The 15,787-nt window shown below is 33.9% G+C and overlaps 1 protein-coding gene across 1 annotated transcript; it reads right to left on the reverse strand.

Annotated features, from left to right (window-relative positions):
• Positions 1-765: 765 nt before the first annotated feature.
• On the reverse strand, positions 766-10,533 carry LOC147065731 (cathepsin B-like). Its single transcript, XM_085957286.1, has 6 exons — positions 10,355-10,533; positions 6,213-6,345; positions 5,552-5,708; positions 5,071-5,208; positions 2,497-2,715; positions 766-947 (listed from the first exon to the last, which is right to left on the reverse strand). Exons 1-6 carry the CDS (start codon positions 10,531-10,533, stop codon positions 766-768), a joined length of 1,008 nt encoding a protein of 335 aa, XP_085813412.1.
• Between the last annotated feature and the right edge of the window lie 5,254 nt (positions 10,534-15,787).

Here is a 15,787-nt window from a genome sequence, read left to right on the forward strand (position 1 = left end):
GCCATACGATATTCCACCGTGTGAACACTACGGACCAGTTTGTACTGGAAACGGTGTATTATATTATAATCTAAATTTTCCACCTCAGTCATAAATTCTTTGCAAATTTTAGATATTTGTGTAGAATTTGTTTTTAAATTGGTATTGCTGATAGTAATAGCACCTGTACACGTGACCGTGTAAATAAAACTATTGCGATAATAGCCAGAGCGTTGGAGCAGTGGAGGAATTAGGTTTTACCTGAAACAGGAGCGGAGCCCAAGTATTGAAAATTTGTAGTACTCCACTGCTCCGGATGTTTTTTGTTTGCTATTAAATTTTGGTCCTAAAATCCAATGACAATATTATATTTGACACTTTGCAATACTTTAATTATTTTAAACACGTCAACACTTTCGAGTGATAAATAACTTAAATTTTTTGTCCACTTTGTTGTGTTGAAGGCAGATAATGAAAGACGATTTGATGTCAGTAATTATGTTTAATAGAATTAATAATGAAATGGAAGAATAATAAGACTTATTTTTAAACTACTTATTTTTTTTAATCTGTTAACATTTTTGTATACATATAATACCATTTTTATTTTTTATTTAACATCAATTACTTCATTATACATATTATATTTTTATTCCATAATTTAAATAGTTTTGTTCGGTTAAAAAAGTTCAAAAATGCTAATTATTTCATAGTGGCATTAATTGAAAATTTAAGTGTAAAATAAGTAGAACATAATATTGAGTTATAAAATAGTTGAATGCATTATTAATAATTGATGTCTTTCGGCAAGCCGGCAATGACATTGCTTTCAATGTTGCAATGATTTTCCCCGCGAAGAATCTTGAAGAATCCCTTGTCACCCCAATCGGTATTCCAGGAGTTTGCAACGAGCCAATACAAGGTGTTATTTTCGACCCCCCATCCTAAGATTTTGACAGCATGGCCGCCTGAAATTGATTAAAAACAGACACACTCTTTCCATTAGAATACATAAATATAGGCGTTCGATTCGATAAAGAAATGTTCAATACTCGACGCACTCAGAAAACAAGGAATCCCTGGCCGCTTTATAAATATTTTCAATAATATATACAGTAGCGCAACAGCATCAGCTGTCAAACTCCATAAACCATCGCGCAGATTTCCTATCAAAAAATGAGTCCAACAAGGTGATACAATCTCACCCAAACTATTTACAGCTACCCTTGAAGACTTATTCAGGCAACTTGGCTGGAATGACAAAGGGATCCCCATAAATGGAGAATACCTAAATCATCTGCGCTTTGCCGTTGAGATAAAATTTTATCGCAAGACTTAGAAGACCTCCAAAGCAGAATGCAGGAACTTGCTGAAGTAAGCAACAAATAAGGTTTGAAAATCAATGTAACAAAGACAAAAGTCATGGTCAACTGCTTTGCGGGCCAAAAAGAGATCCTCGCCAATGGCACTCAACTCGAACAGGTGAAAAGCTACAACTATCTGGGACAACAAGTGTCTATAGATGGATGTATATTTGATGAAATCGGTCGCAGAGTAAAGCTAGGCTGGAGTGCATTTGGCCGCCTGAATAATGTTTTCAAAAGTGACCATCCACTGTGCCTAAAGCGCAAAGTGTTCAGCCAGTGTGTGCTTACCGTGATCACATATGCATATTAAACATAGACCCTTAGTAAAAGAGAGATCCGGAAACTTAGAATAGCACAACGTGGTATGGTGAGGTGCATGCTGGGCATAACGCGAAAGGACAAAAAGAGAAATGAGTGCATAAGGAAGCAGACAAGGGTTTTCGATGTAAAAGAGTTTATTAAAAGCCTTAAATGGAGATGGGCTGGACACATAGCTCGAAGAAAAGACAATCGTTGGACAAATCTAGCCATCCAGTGATATCCAAGAAGTACAAAACGTCCGCAAAGTAGACCTAGAGGCCGATGGGTCGATGAAATGATAAAGTTCTGCGGAAGTACGAGGCAACGCAATGAACAGGACCAAGAGAAGTAGAAGCAGTTTAAAGAGGTCTTCATGTGGATAGATTCAGGCTGATGAAGACATAATTATAAATATTAAATTGGTAATGGGTATTTTCATATATATATATATATATATCTGTAACCATTCCAATTATTTTAAACTGCTTTATTTCGAAATAGTCCGTTTACACTGAGTGGATATACTACTGACTTTCAGCAGCTTATGCGACTTCGTTGAGGTGTTCGGACCGACTTGAAGGCATGTGATGGTAGTATTGAAGTCCAGCAGAACAAGTTCGGTGCTCATTTCATAAAAAATATTTTCTCTGTCGAAATTTTCATTCGGTTTTTTGCCGAAATATCTATGTAATAATACAAATTAAAATTTTAACAAGGTACACCAATTTTATTTTTCAATACCAAATAGCAAATCCCACACCACACATTATATTATTTGCTGACTGGGAAGTAGTTCTGGGCAGTTAGAATTGGTATATTACATACGTCATTATTAACACTTGTCACTTACCCAACACATCCCCGACACGGTATTGATATACACCAGTTGTGTAGCTGAGTAAGTCTTCGTACACGGTGAATCCGGCTTCAACTGGTCCGTTGGTAAATATCTCCTGTCGTATCTGTTCTTCATCTTGGTCGAGACCGTAAGGGGTTTGGCCACGATGCTTGTCGTTTTCGTATGTCACGGGATAATTATCTTCGCACGTTCTAAGGCACGATGGAGAATCTATCACCATACAAAAAACTATTAGAAATAATTGAAAACATTTCTATTTCAAGGGGACCTAGACTGGCTCTGCTGTCCGCTGACGTTAAGCGCTTTGTGTACCCGCATACTGAGTGTCACGAATTGAAATGGATGAGTCTACAGAAGAGTCGAGACTATCCCGCTCCCCATAAGACGCTGCAGATTTCTCGAATGCCGCAAAGTTGGCCTCGGTTGCTATCAGATCTCCATGACCAATTGGGCCCGTGTGAGGATGGACTCTGGCAAACAGCTTCGCTCTTACGAGTTCCATAAGCGGGCAATCCCAGAGGATGTGTTCAACATCTTGGTGGTCATGCCCGCAGGTACAGCTCGGCCCATCTACTATCAAGCCAAACTCGTGGAGTCTGGCGGCGAAGTTGCCATGGCCGTTGAGAAACTGGCTAATCCAATGCAAATGTTGGAGTCTTCTAGTTTGGTGCCTGCAGAATACGTCTGGAAAAAAACGGTAAGTGTGCCGCCCCTTGGGGGGGGCGGTTCACCTCGCCTGCCATGCCGCAAATGCGGTCTTGTACACAATGCCACTTACATTATTCCTGTAAGGAACGTCTTCTGATCTCTGCGGTGGTGTCAGATGGACACCGGCGAGTGTTGTGCTGATCCCCCTCAAAAGGAGGGTGATCGATTCTCTGACTTGGATGTGCAGATCGAAGGGTAGCACCCCTGCGAGTACGGCAAGCGCGTCAGTAGAAGTTGTGCGATAGGCTTTGGTAAGCGAGGGCCTATATAATATTTACGTATGTGGCGATGGTGATAATAAGAATTCTTCGTTAATTACTTTTTTTGTCATTTTGTTTTTTTTTTGATTAAATATAATAAATAAATTTGAAAAAATCTATCATTAAAAATAAATAAGCAAAACCATCATAAATAGACACGACGCCCACAAGAACGCCCTAAACCCCGCTGAATAGACGAACTCATAAAGTTCGGCGGATCTACGTAACAGCAAAGAACTAGGAAGTGATGATGATGATAATGATTGAATATAATATAATAAATTCTTGGTCATAATGTTACTGTTCAACTGTAAATTGACCAGGCGGAATCGAATATGTAATACGTCATAATGATACCAAATGCGACCCCTCGCGAAGAGACGTCGCCGATCCCATATCAGGAACCTTACATAAAACAATGCCTACCCTCCCGTAAAATGACCAGCCCAGCAAATGTTCGCAACCTCTGTAAATATTAAATAATATTATAACTAAAATAACATTTCACAAACGATCTTGTGAGGCAAATTTCGAAGTCCGACGGTCACAAATAAATTACCCTAAGCCGAGGGTATTTATTGCCCTTCTGCCCAAGCGAAATATTACCGATAGATATCTCAAAAGTTGAAATTTCTACCCTTCTTCCCGCACCTTACGAGAAGGTAGACATTTTGAAAATAATTCAGCAGTACGGAGTCGCCCGCGAAGATAGGAAATGCGTCTCCCGCGCTCCCCTGTCCTTGCGGGGGTCTCAGTAAAAAGTAAACTCCACCCGTCTCGATATTATAAAAGTGTACTTCCGTAGTATTCTCGTGTTAAAAATTAATCGAACGAAAGTAAGCCTAAAATAAAAATGAATGCCTACCGTGAGATCAACCCCTAAAATAACGTCAGTATCGTGCCTAATGTAAGATCCCTTGAAATAACACCAATGTAATAAGACCAGTGCTTGTCCATGCCTAATTGCAATAAAACATAGTTATGCGCGGAATTATAAAATAAACTTCTGTAATATACTAATTGTGCCCGAGGGACATTACCTCACTCCCAAAACATCAAAAATGCCCGAATGAAGGACTCTAGAACACTCACCTGAGTTCTAAAAAGTATTAATCATTATTTAGGCATGGATAAATACTAAAACTTTGAAGCATTGATGAACAAATATATCTTAAGACAGCTATTTGAAAAAATAAATCATGATATTTAAAACATTGGATCGGTTATGCAACGTAAGCAGGACTCTAAATAGACCGAAGCGCATCGAAGCGCATTTCGGTTCATGAAATCTGAAAAATTGTCGCTCCGTCTCGTGTAAAAATAATTTGACTGTCTGAACTAGATAGGCCATGTAACAAAAATCTAGCAATTGTATAAAAATAACATTAAATTAGATCTGTGTTTAATATTTTTGGAGAATTATCGAGTGCTCCGGTTCGTAAAATTTTCCATTTCGAGAGCTGAAGTTAGGACAATTCTGAGAGCTGTTAAAATCAAATACAATTATTAAATTAATTATGACTGTATCAAATCAGTATAGCTATAAGTAAAACTGTCGTAAAAATTTGCCTTTAAATTGTATTTTTTTTAAGAATACCTCCTGGCTTGCATGCTGGTCTTGTACCATTACCGCGGTGTTCACACGGCTCAAACTCGTATGGCCGACAGCCCTGGTGAGAATTGAAATCGCCTCCAGAAACCAAGCCTTCCGTCGCCCAATAATCCCAAGCTTCGTCTGACAAGGAAAAAATAATCCAATTATAACCTTAAAATGAAATCTGTTTGAAACTAATAATGAGATGTTGGGGTTCGACTTTTGTACCCCTTTACTGGGGTTACTATCAATGTGAAATCTTCCATCGAAAATCTAATGCTTTGGCAAACATATAATATTATTATAGTATCTTTTTAGTGACTATTTCAAAAGAACTATAGACACTACATTTAAAGCTATTTTTAAATGAAAAACAACGAGAAACTCGAATTAAATGAGTTGTTTTAATTTTGGTGTGCAGTTTTATGGCAAAATATATGGTAGATACCTACGCTAATAATATTAAAAGATTGTTTATAATTACATGAGTATCCACCATCGCAACCATATCCGCAGTTACCACAGCATGTTAATAGATCTTCAGCAGAGAAATAGAAATTAACCTTTCCTTTGGAGTGTATGCACATTCTGTCTGTCATTGCTTCTACAGCTCCAAATGCCCAGCAAGACCCACACCCTCCCTAGTTAGAATAATAATATTATTATGTATTTAACAAAAGGTAACGTGGTGTTAACCGTCTCCGAAAATTTGTACTTATACAGTTGACCGTAACATTATTCACCGTAAGATGCTGTATGGGAAATATATTGCTGTATACTATTGAGATCAAATTCTTGTCTAAATAATACACGAGAAAGATAGAAGAAAATAGGTAGTAAATAAATTATTAGAAAATCACTTATATCGTATAATTTATATAAAATTCTGGTGGGTGCACGTAAATATCAAGAAAAGTATATACTTATTATCAAATATGTGATAATAACCAATATCAAAATTAAGTAATGTTCCTATTGAATCTAATAAAATAGGAACATTACATTAATCAGCAACTCTTTGCTCCTCAACTTTGCAACTCCAGCAATTTTTTGATATCATTATGATACGGCCATCTCTTTCCAATAATACTGCTCACGGTGAAGGCCACCATCATGAAAGCTCAATATTTTATGACGTTACATACTTGATCTCTTATGTCGTTGAGTGTGGGACAGTTTGGCCACGCTGTACGTGAATCGAAAGTATCTGGTAAATCAACATCAAGTTCACGAGAAAGCCTTGGAATCTCGTATTTCTGCGGAAGGACACCCATCAACCTGATAAAGGTTTAGAAAATTCAAAAATAATATTATATAAGTAACAATATTAATTGAATAATTATAATTCTGCGATTGGCCGAGCTATTTATAATGTGTTTTCTTATTAGGCCGTGGGTCTTTTTTAGACCCAGAGAATAGACCCAGTGGCTAAGCAAGGGAGGCAGTGGCCCATTGTCCCGGGCAGACCTCGGGTTGCGTAATAATTATCAATTTTCATACCTCGAGAATTAGTTCAAATTTTATACGTATTCATCTAGTCAACGAAACCATGTTTATATTTAACTGTGTTGCTAGTAAAAAAGAAAGTATTCAAGGCAGGTCGCTTTGTCTTTAGGCAGGGTACAGGTGGTTAAATTAGGAAAGCACATTGGACGAAATCCAAAGAAGAACTTTTTTTAAAGGTTAGTTTCTTAAGTATTTCTGATGGTATGATGTAAAATAATTCATACATCCTATTGATTGATAGTAAGTACTAAGTTATTTATTTTATTTTGTTTATTGGTAGCTACCAATTATTTTTTAACTGTGTAATAAATTCTATTTTCTGTAATGGAGCATTTACAGTATTAAGACTAACATGAAAAAATTATAATTTTAATTTTTTTATCATATCGTCGTTGAAACTAGAAAATTGTGTAACTCCGTTTTAACCGAAAATCGACTTTGAATGCCATCTAGTGGCCATTGTTAATATCTAGCTGTCTTGCAAATGATGTAATTCCAAAAAAATTGTAACATTGTTAAATCATAGATGTTGCAAATGATTTAACTCCACGGCCATAGATTTGTACACGCAATTTGTGTATCTCCAGTATTGTCATAGCGGTGGACATGATGCGTGGCGTGCGTTAGTTTACATTCGTTTTTCTACATTTTATGAACAGTTAACAACAAAGATTACGACACAAATTGTTGGGTAAGTGTTATATCAGTGTTATTTATTAGTATTGTTTAATATTGTTGTATTTTATTTCATAAAATTTACTTTAAATTCACCTCTTGGATATACACATTTTTCTGATGTAATCTTGTATGGAGTTACATGAATTTCTTGCCTAATATTGTAAGCTGATGAAATGCGCGTGTTATGTTATTTGGTATTTACCTATATCGCCAGTAGACATGTTTAATTAAGTTAATGTTATACCGAAGCTAACAAATCTCTTTTTTTCTTTATAGGTGCCTACATTGAAAAATATGTCCCGAGCACAAAAAATATTGGATATTTTATTTAAGGCCAATGCTTAAATAAAAGTACTAAATTACATTCAAACGAAGAGAATGTGATGAACAATAAAAAAAGAGATTTGTCTACGCCTGTAGATAGTGTTTCCCCGGAACCACTCAAACCAAATAATCGTTCGCCAGAAAAGATTAAGATACAAGAAAATATATTATTGAATGACATCCAAATATTAATACTTCAAGAAATATCCGCCGGGCCTCCAACTGATTCTTCACAATTTTATGATTACCACGATGAACATACTGAAGAATCGCAGATAATTGATTTCGATATGACGTTACCGACTGCTATCAATAATTCGGAGGAGATCGAACAAAGTTATCCAAATAGTATTCAATGTACTATTTCGACCAGTGACAATGATATTGAAAATAATCCCAATAACGGTGAACACACTAATACCCAAATCGAGGTGAAACAAAAGCGAAAAAAGCTTCATATTAAAAATAATTCTTCATGCTTAGCAAACAAAAAAAGACGTGAACTTGGATTATCATATGAAGGAAAGAAAAAACTTAACGATGGTACCTGGGATTATAAAATAAACAAGACAGGAAAGTTTTTAATTGATCCATGTTCGTGCAAATTAGGAACATCGAACACTGCATTGCAGTGTCAAAAACTAACAGAAAATCAACGCCATCAATTATTCCAATTATTTTGGAAAAAAACCTGGCCAGAAAAACGCGAATATATACGGGGCCTAGCAAAAATAGATACGGTTTCTAGAAGACGGGGGTCAAATGATATTAGTAGGAGAGAGTTCTCTGTCAAATATCATTTAAAATTTGACATGACTATGTACAGAGTATGTAAAAAGATGTTTATTGGTACATTGGGAACCAATCAAAACTCTGTATTGAACTGGATAAAAAAAGATTTGGCTTTTCCGGATACTGAAGAAAGTAATGATACAAATATAAAATTAAGCCCTAGTCAAGCCAGACAACAATTTTTCAAAGAAAAGAATGATAAATTACAAGCATTTTTACAGTCACTTCCTAAAATGGAATCGCATTATTGTCGTACATCCTCCGAACGACTCTACCTTGAACCAATTTGGCAATCTAAAAGAGCTTTATATAACTTTTACAGCCAAAACTTTTGTATTTCAGAATGTGTTGAGCCTGTATCATCCACTAAATTCAACGAATTACTTGAAAATGAAAAAATATCATTATATCGTCCAAAGAAGGATGAATGTGATACGTGCGCATCATATAAATTGAAAAATATAACAGATAACGATTACACGAATCACGTCAATTTAAAAGAAGAAGCAAGATGCGAAAAAAGCAACGATAAAGTATCTGAACTTCTAGACTTTGTATTTACGATGGATTTACAATCTGTGCTTTTGGCTCCAAAGTCTAAAGTGTCAGCAATGTACTACAAAACAAAATTAATAGTACATAACTTTACAATTTACAATATAAAAACAAAAGAAGGATACTGTTTTCTGTGGAATGAAACTGAAGGTGCAGTCACAGCTAATGAGTTTGCTTCAAAACTTGTATATTTCATTGAAAATGAAATTATTCCAAAAATAACGGATGTTTTATCTAAGACAATATGTTTTTGGAGTGACGGTTGTTCCGCACAAAATAGAAACACTACACTTTCAAATGCTCTATTAAACGTGGCAGTTAAAAACAACATAACCATTCTTCAAAAGTATCTCCTTAAAGGACATACACAAATGGAAGCAGACTCAATGCACTCGACTATTGAGAAACGTATTCGTCACCATAACATCAACGTACCTGCTGATTATGTTGATTACTGCAAAACTGCTCGATCTCCGCCATATAAAGTTGAATATCTTAACTACACTTTTTTCAAAGATTTTTCCAAAATAAAATATTACTCGTCGATAAGACCTGGCCGGAAAGTGGGTGACCCGCAAGTAACCCATTTGAAAGCTCTCAATTATAGTCCGAATGGAACAATAACATATAAACTAAGACACACTGAAGAATGGCAACATTATGGAACCAGAAGAACATTGAATAATATCCAGGCTATGGACATTTTACCACCACTGTATAGTCAAAGACGGAAGATAAAAACAGCAAAGTTTCAAGATTTGCAAACACTAAAACATAGTTTGCACTCTGATTATTATGATTTTTATGATAAACTACCTCACGAATGATTATCATACATATTAATAATGTTAACAACTTATTATTTCATTGCAGTATTATATTTTTAGTGTTTAGCTGTTAATTTGAGTAAATAACTACCTACCGTTAAATTTTATTTTAAAGACTTTCGTAAATGTTAAGTATGCATCATTTTTAAACGTAATAGCGTCAGTTTTGTAATAAAAAATATTTTAAAAAGTTTATGTTTAATAATGTACCCACTATAAGAAATATGTGTATCTCCTTAGAAATACGCATTTTAAGTTGCGAAAAATGTGTATCTCCAGTTTTAATGACATTTTGAGTAATTTTTCAAAATTTTATATTCGTTTTATGTTTCTTCAACTATTTGTAATATTCTCTATATGTTTTATTTTATTTAAATATATTATTGACAGAATTAAACTGTTTTTTGTCTCTCCTGCAAAGTAGTGTTTTTGGAGTTACACAATTTTCTAGTTTCAACGACGATATCATATCATTTCATTTAAATTTTGAATTCGGAAAATGGTGTGATTAATAATATTTGCATAAAGGTACCTTGATAAAGAATTAAAATATAATATGGTACATATTTAATAAATTAAGATAAATTTGTATATGAAATCTTCACCTTCTGATATATGAAAAATCAATGTTCTGATGGAAGTTCCTCTTGGCTTTCCATGTGACGGCTTTGGTGTTTATTAGGTCGATGAATTCGTCCGATAATGGATGAGGAAGCTTCTCCGACAGTGTGCATATTACCATGCACAACACAATAATAAATAAACATTTAAAGGAGACTTCCATTTTTAATTAAGCCTGTAAAAGAAAACTCATTCGTATTACCTATCATAAAATAATCATTTACGATTAAGTGGGTGGGAGGGTCCAGAAGAAATTTTTGAGACTCCTTTACTTTCGGCTGTATGGATATTATCTGTGGCTCTATCCGACTGACTTTCTCTTAGGTATGCTTACATACTGTAGCTTAAAATTTAGAAGGGATCTTTATTTAGCTACATATTTTTTTCAGACTTATACGCGACGTTAATGGAAACTCGGCCATTCTTGATGGTGTTGGCTTGTGTGTCTCTGGTAACTATTTTAGGAATCGAGGTCATCGGAATTGATTATAGTGGCAGCAAAATAGTAAGTAAATAAATTATTAATTTATGATTTTGAATCCTTTCAGTTCTAACTACAGGTTTGATATTAAGCTTAATCATATTTTAACGACACGTTACATGTGGGAAATTGACAACACACAGACATTTTAGACTTATTAAAAAAAATGTATAAGATGGCTTACACCAGCACTGGAGAATTAACGACTTGTGAAATACTGAATAATATTAAATATATTGCTTTGGCTTATATACTGTTCTAATTAGTATATAATATTACTGAGTATATTTTTCTGGAAAATCAAACTAAGTAGTACTAGATAAAAACGTCATTGACTTATATATTATTAAAAATACATTAAATTCATTAAAATATCATGAATGCTACAAACTTTTATTGTGATTAAACAATCAATCCCGAAAATTGACAAAGAAATGTTTATCAGTAATTATCATTTACTTGTTCTATTTTACGAGGACATTTTTATTTAATCTGTCATCGATATCACACGTTTTGAATCGAAATGCATTATACAAAATGTAAACTTGTTATCCAGTCTTGTGGAATCTAGGTATATTATATTTTATTAGAATTACTTTCATGGCGTTGATGATCTGGCCTAAGTAACGACATCCTTTTGTTAGTATATTGTTAGGTATCTAATTACATTGAAATCCGCCACTATGTAGTAAGGACACCAAAATGGATACGAGGTCTAGCGAGGCATCTGGCTATTATGATATTATGGCCAACAGGGCTAATATTATATTCGTTATTATTTGACCGATATATTTGAAGTTTTTAATTTTATTCCCCCGAACCACAGTTGTGATGTCACAAGTCTTCAATCGATACATAGTTTTTGCAGGAATTCAATTTTTATTATTTTTATAATTATTATAGTCATTAAATTTTATCGGGTAATTAAGGCAAAATAGCATTATAAATTATAATGTGTCAAAATCCAAATAAAAATATGCATTGCAACAAGAACACAACAATAAATTTATCACTATACTCAATGACTCGACGATATGTCGATATGACAATATGTCAAGTTTAAACTTCATTTAAAAAAAATGTAAACTAATGTAATGATTTTCATAATAATTCCCGAACCTACTGGTGGTCAGATAGCAGAAGTGGAGTGGTGAGATCATCGCCCCCCAGTTCCTGAAACGAGCCCCCAGGCTAGGATCTTTGGTGGGCCCCCTTACCTCTCGCTAAAGATAAAGGCAGAGTGACGCTCTACAGTAGCGTTTTCCAAATGGTGTATGCGGTAAAATTAATGTGCATGGCCCCCACAAGGGTGGGGGGGGGGGTGACAGGTCTCTAGCTTGGGGGCCCGGGCTAAGAAAGGGCCTGGCATGGCGAGTCGATCAGATAAGTGAGATAAACACAGATCACAAATTTGCTTTTATAGTAAAAAGAAGTCGCCCGCGGCGCTATTTTACTTCAATGATATTATTAATATTTGGTTGTACGATGCAATCTTTAATTGTGTGCCTATATTCGACAACTCCATAATTCAAATGGATCTACATATTAAAAATACAAAAAATTGGTAAAATACACCTTAATATTACCATGTACCTACCTACACCAATTGGAAAACGCTACTGCAGTACGTCAAACTGCATTTACCCTTAGCAATAGATAGGGGGGCCGCCAAACATCATGGTCTGAGGGCCCGCTTCAGGATGCGGGGGCCATATTAATGTATTTCTATATTTTATATGTTTTTTGTATATTTTAATACATTATATTACATTATGTTTGATTAGAATTACTTTCAAGGCGTTGATGATCTGGCCCAAGTCACGATATCCTTTTGTTAGTATATTGTTAGGTACCTTATTACATTGAAATCCGCCACTATGTAGTTAGAACACCAAGCTGGCTACAAGGTCTAGCGAGGCAGCTGGCTATTATGCTATTATGGCCAGAAGGGCTAATATTATATTCGTCATTATTTTGACCGATATATTTGAAGTTTTTAATTTTAATCCCCCGAACCACAGTTGTGATGTCAAAAGTCTTCAATCGATACATAGTTTTTGCAGGAATTTAATTTTTATTATTTTTATAATTATTATAGTCATTAAATTTTATCGGGTAATTAAGGCAGAATAGCATTATAAATTATAATGTGTCAAAATCCAAATAAAAATATGCATTGCAACAAGAACACAACAATAAATTTATCACTATACTCAATGACTCTAAGCGACATGTCAAGTTTAAACTTTATTTTAAATATGTAAACTAACGTAATGATTTTCATAATAATTCCCGAACCTACTCGTAGTCAGATAGCAGAAGTGGAGTATTGAGATCATGGTCCCCCACATCCTGAAACGAGCCCCCAGGCAAGGATCTTTGGCGGGCCCCCTTACTTATCGCTAAGGATAAAGGCAGTGTGACGCTCTATAGTAGCGTTTTCCAAATTGTGTATGCGGTAAAATTAATCTCAAGTCCCAAAGGTTCCACAAAACAAAAAAAATGGGAATCATGAAGACAGTGATCCAAGTACATTTGCAGTGCAATGTGTCTTGACCCTAATAATTTACTTAGGGGCTGTCCATATATGACGTCACGCTCTACGTGGAGTCAGAGAAAATGTGACGTCACAAAATAAACAAAAAAATATGAAAGGATCTGATAACACAATATTGGAAATCGGGGATTTAAGGATAAATATTTTTTTTAATATTAATAACCATGCTCTTGCTTTTTCGTACAAGGTGGTTGGGTGGGTTAGTTGCATTGATCTGGGGGTAATTAGGTGCCCCCATTTATATCTTTAATTTTCTTTGTGGCCAGGATTAAATATTTTGTGTAGTGTTCTTGTGTTGTTCTATTGCTTAGTACTTCGTGAAGCTTTTGGAGGTCAAAAGGATAATCAAAAGGATAAATATTAATGTTTAAGGTGGGGTTGCCAAAAATGTGACGTAATATTGAAAGGGGATAAAAGGTTATATAACAAAATGGAACTATAGGGGAATAGGGACGGCCCCCTGCCAAAAAATCTAACACGCTTTGATATCTTCGAAAAAAGTCCGAGCCCTGCGGTTCATTCCTTTTTTTTATTTCGAGCACTGGTTAAAAATTTAAAGAACGGTCATTCATGACTCATTACGATAATATTTTAGTTCTTAGGTACTTAATAATTATTTTTTGTCGATCGTTTATCAGTTTTGTCTATTATGTATTATTGAAAACAGCCACTCTTTGAAATGTTCAAATTAGACCAATTAATGACTTGATTATTTTTAATTTAACCAATGATCAAAGTATGTAGTACACTCTACTGATATTATATAATAAAACTTATAATTTACCTACCTAACTTGTCCCTAAAAGACCTATAAAAATTGCGTTATTAATTTTATTCGTAGGTATAATAATATCTCAACGTGTAAAATGGTGGAGAGAAGCCCTTTTGCTTTTGACTTACTTTTATATTTTAGACGCATGCCAGTAGAGAACCTAGCGGAAAAATACGAAGCTTGCAATTTGAGATTTTTTTCTGATAATTTACAATTTCAACTGTATTATTTAATAAATATGTATCTGAAAACATTAAAAAGATTTTTTATTTTTTTTTGTAATTCAAAAATAAACTTACAATTGTAAAAAAATTAATAAAATGTGAATTTTTTGCAGGGTCACATCTTATTAAGTATGAGATTATATTTTTTGATCATATTTATTATTAAAAGTTAGTTTATTAAGTTTTCAATGTTTCGTCGTGTAGATATTTGACTAATTATTCATCGTTGTAATATGTTTTATATTTATTTTAAAAAAACATCCATTTTTATAAAAATATAAATGTGTATAACTTGAAATCTTTTTTAAAATTGCGTTATTAATTTTACTCGTAGGTATATTAATATCTCGTGTAAATGAAGGAGAAAAGCTCTTTTGCTTTTGACCTACTTTTATATTTAAGACTTTAACTAAAAAAAAAAACAGAGATCAGTCGAGAATAATGATGAAAATTATCATTTTTATTAGGTAAATCACTAATTTCATCTAGTTACAAAAAGCGATATGTCAACATTTTCAATATTCTTTCAATCTTCGCGGGGAAAATCACTGCAACATCGAAGAAGATGTCGTTGCCGGTTTGCCGAAGGACATCGATTATTAATAATGCATGCAACTATTTAATAACTCAACACTATGCTCTCCTTATTTTAGACTTCAATTTTCAATCAATGCCACTATTAAATAATTAGCATTGTTGAATCTTTTTTAACCGAATGAAACTATTTAAATTATGGAATTGAAATATATGTAAAATGACGAATTTGATGTTTGATATAAAATAAAAATTGTATTATATATATTATACAAAAATGTTAACAAATTAACAAAATAAGTAGTTTAAATATAAGGCGATTATTCTTCCATTTCTTTATTAATTCTATTAAACAAAATTACGTCATCAAATCGTCTTTCATTCGACACAACAAAGTGGACAAAAATTATCATTACATGGATAGCCGGGAGGAATTTTCATCAGGATATCGACTTTCCATACATCAGAAGGTAAACTATTTTCTTTTCAATGGTCACTTTTGTTGAACATCAAGCTTTAATATTACTAAAACATTTCAACGATACTAATTAATGAAAATACGTTTGTGTATGCAATAGCCTTATAGCATTCATTACCTCTTTCACGTACCGCTAAGATTTATTTATCGAAGTCATTTATCTTTTTGTGAATTTCCTATTATATTATTATGTATTCATTTATGAGAAAACCATAAAATATCAAATCATAATAGTTAAAATCGCAAAAAACATATTTCTACAGTAATACGTAATATGCTCAAAAAAATCCATAATAATTTCATGGTGTCTAAACATCAAAAATGCTTCCCCATTATTACTCTTACAAAGTAATTTGAAAGGGGTCACTCAT

Source organism: Rhyacophila brunnea, unplaced genomic scaffold, assembly GCF_057557595.1.
Source record: "Rhyacophila brunnea isolate RB1 unplaced genomic scaffold, BYU_Rbru_1.0 scaffold_6, whole genome shotgun sequence".
Lineage (NCBI taxonomy): Eukaryota > Metazoa > Arthropoda > Insecta > Trichoptera > Rhyacophilidae > Rhyacophila > Rhyacophila brunnea.

Excerpts from the sequence above, each read along its gene's own strand:
- LOC147065731 (XM_085957286.1), bottom strand. The coding sequence starts at position 10,533 with ATGGAAGTCTCCTTTAAATGTTTATTTATTATTGTGTTGTGCATGGTA. Across the intron at positions 5,709-6,212 it reads TCAACGACATAAGAGATCAA|GGAGGGTGTGGGTCTTGCTG; the intron begins GTATGTAACGTC and ends TATTCTAACTAG. Across the intron at positions 2,716-5,070 it reads ACCAGCATGCAAGCCAGGAG|ATTCTCCATCGTGCCTTAGA; the intron begins GTATTCTTAAAA and ends GTATGGTGATAG.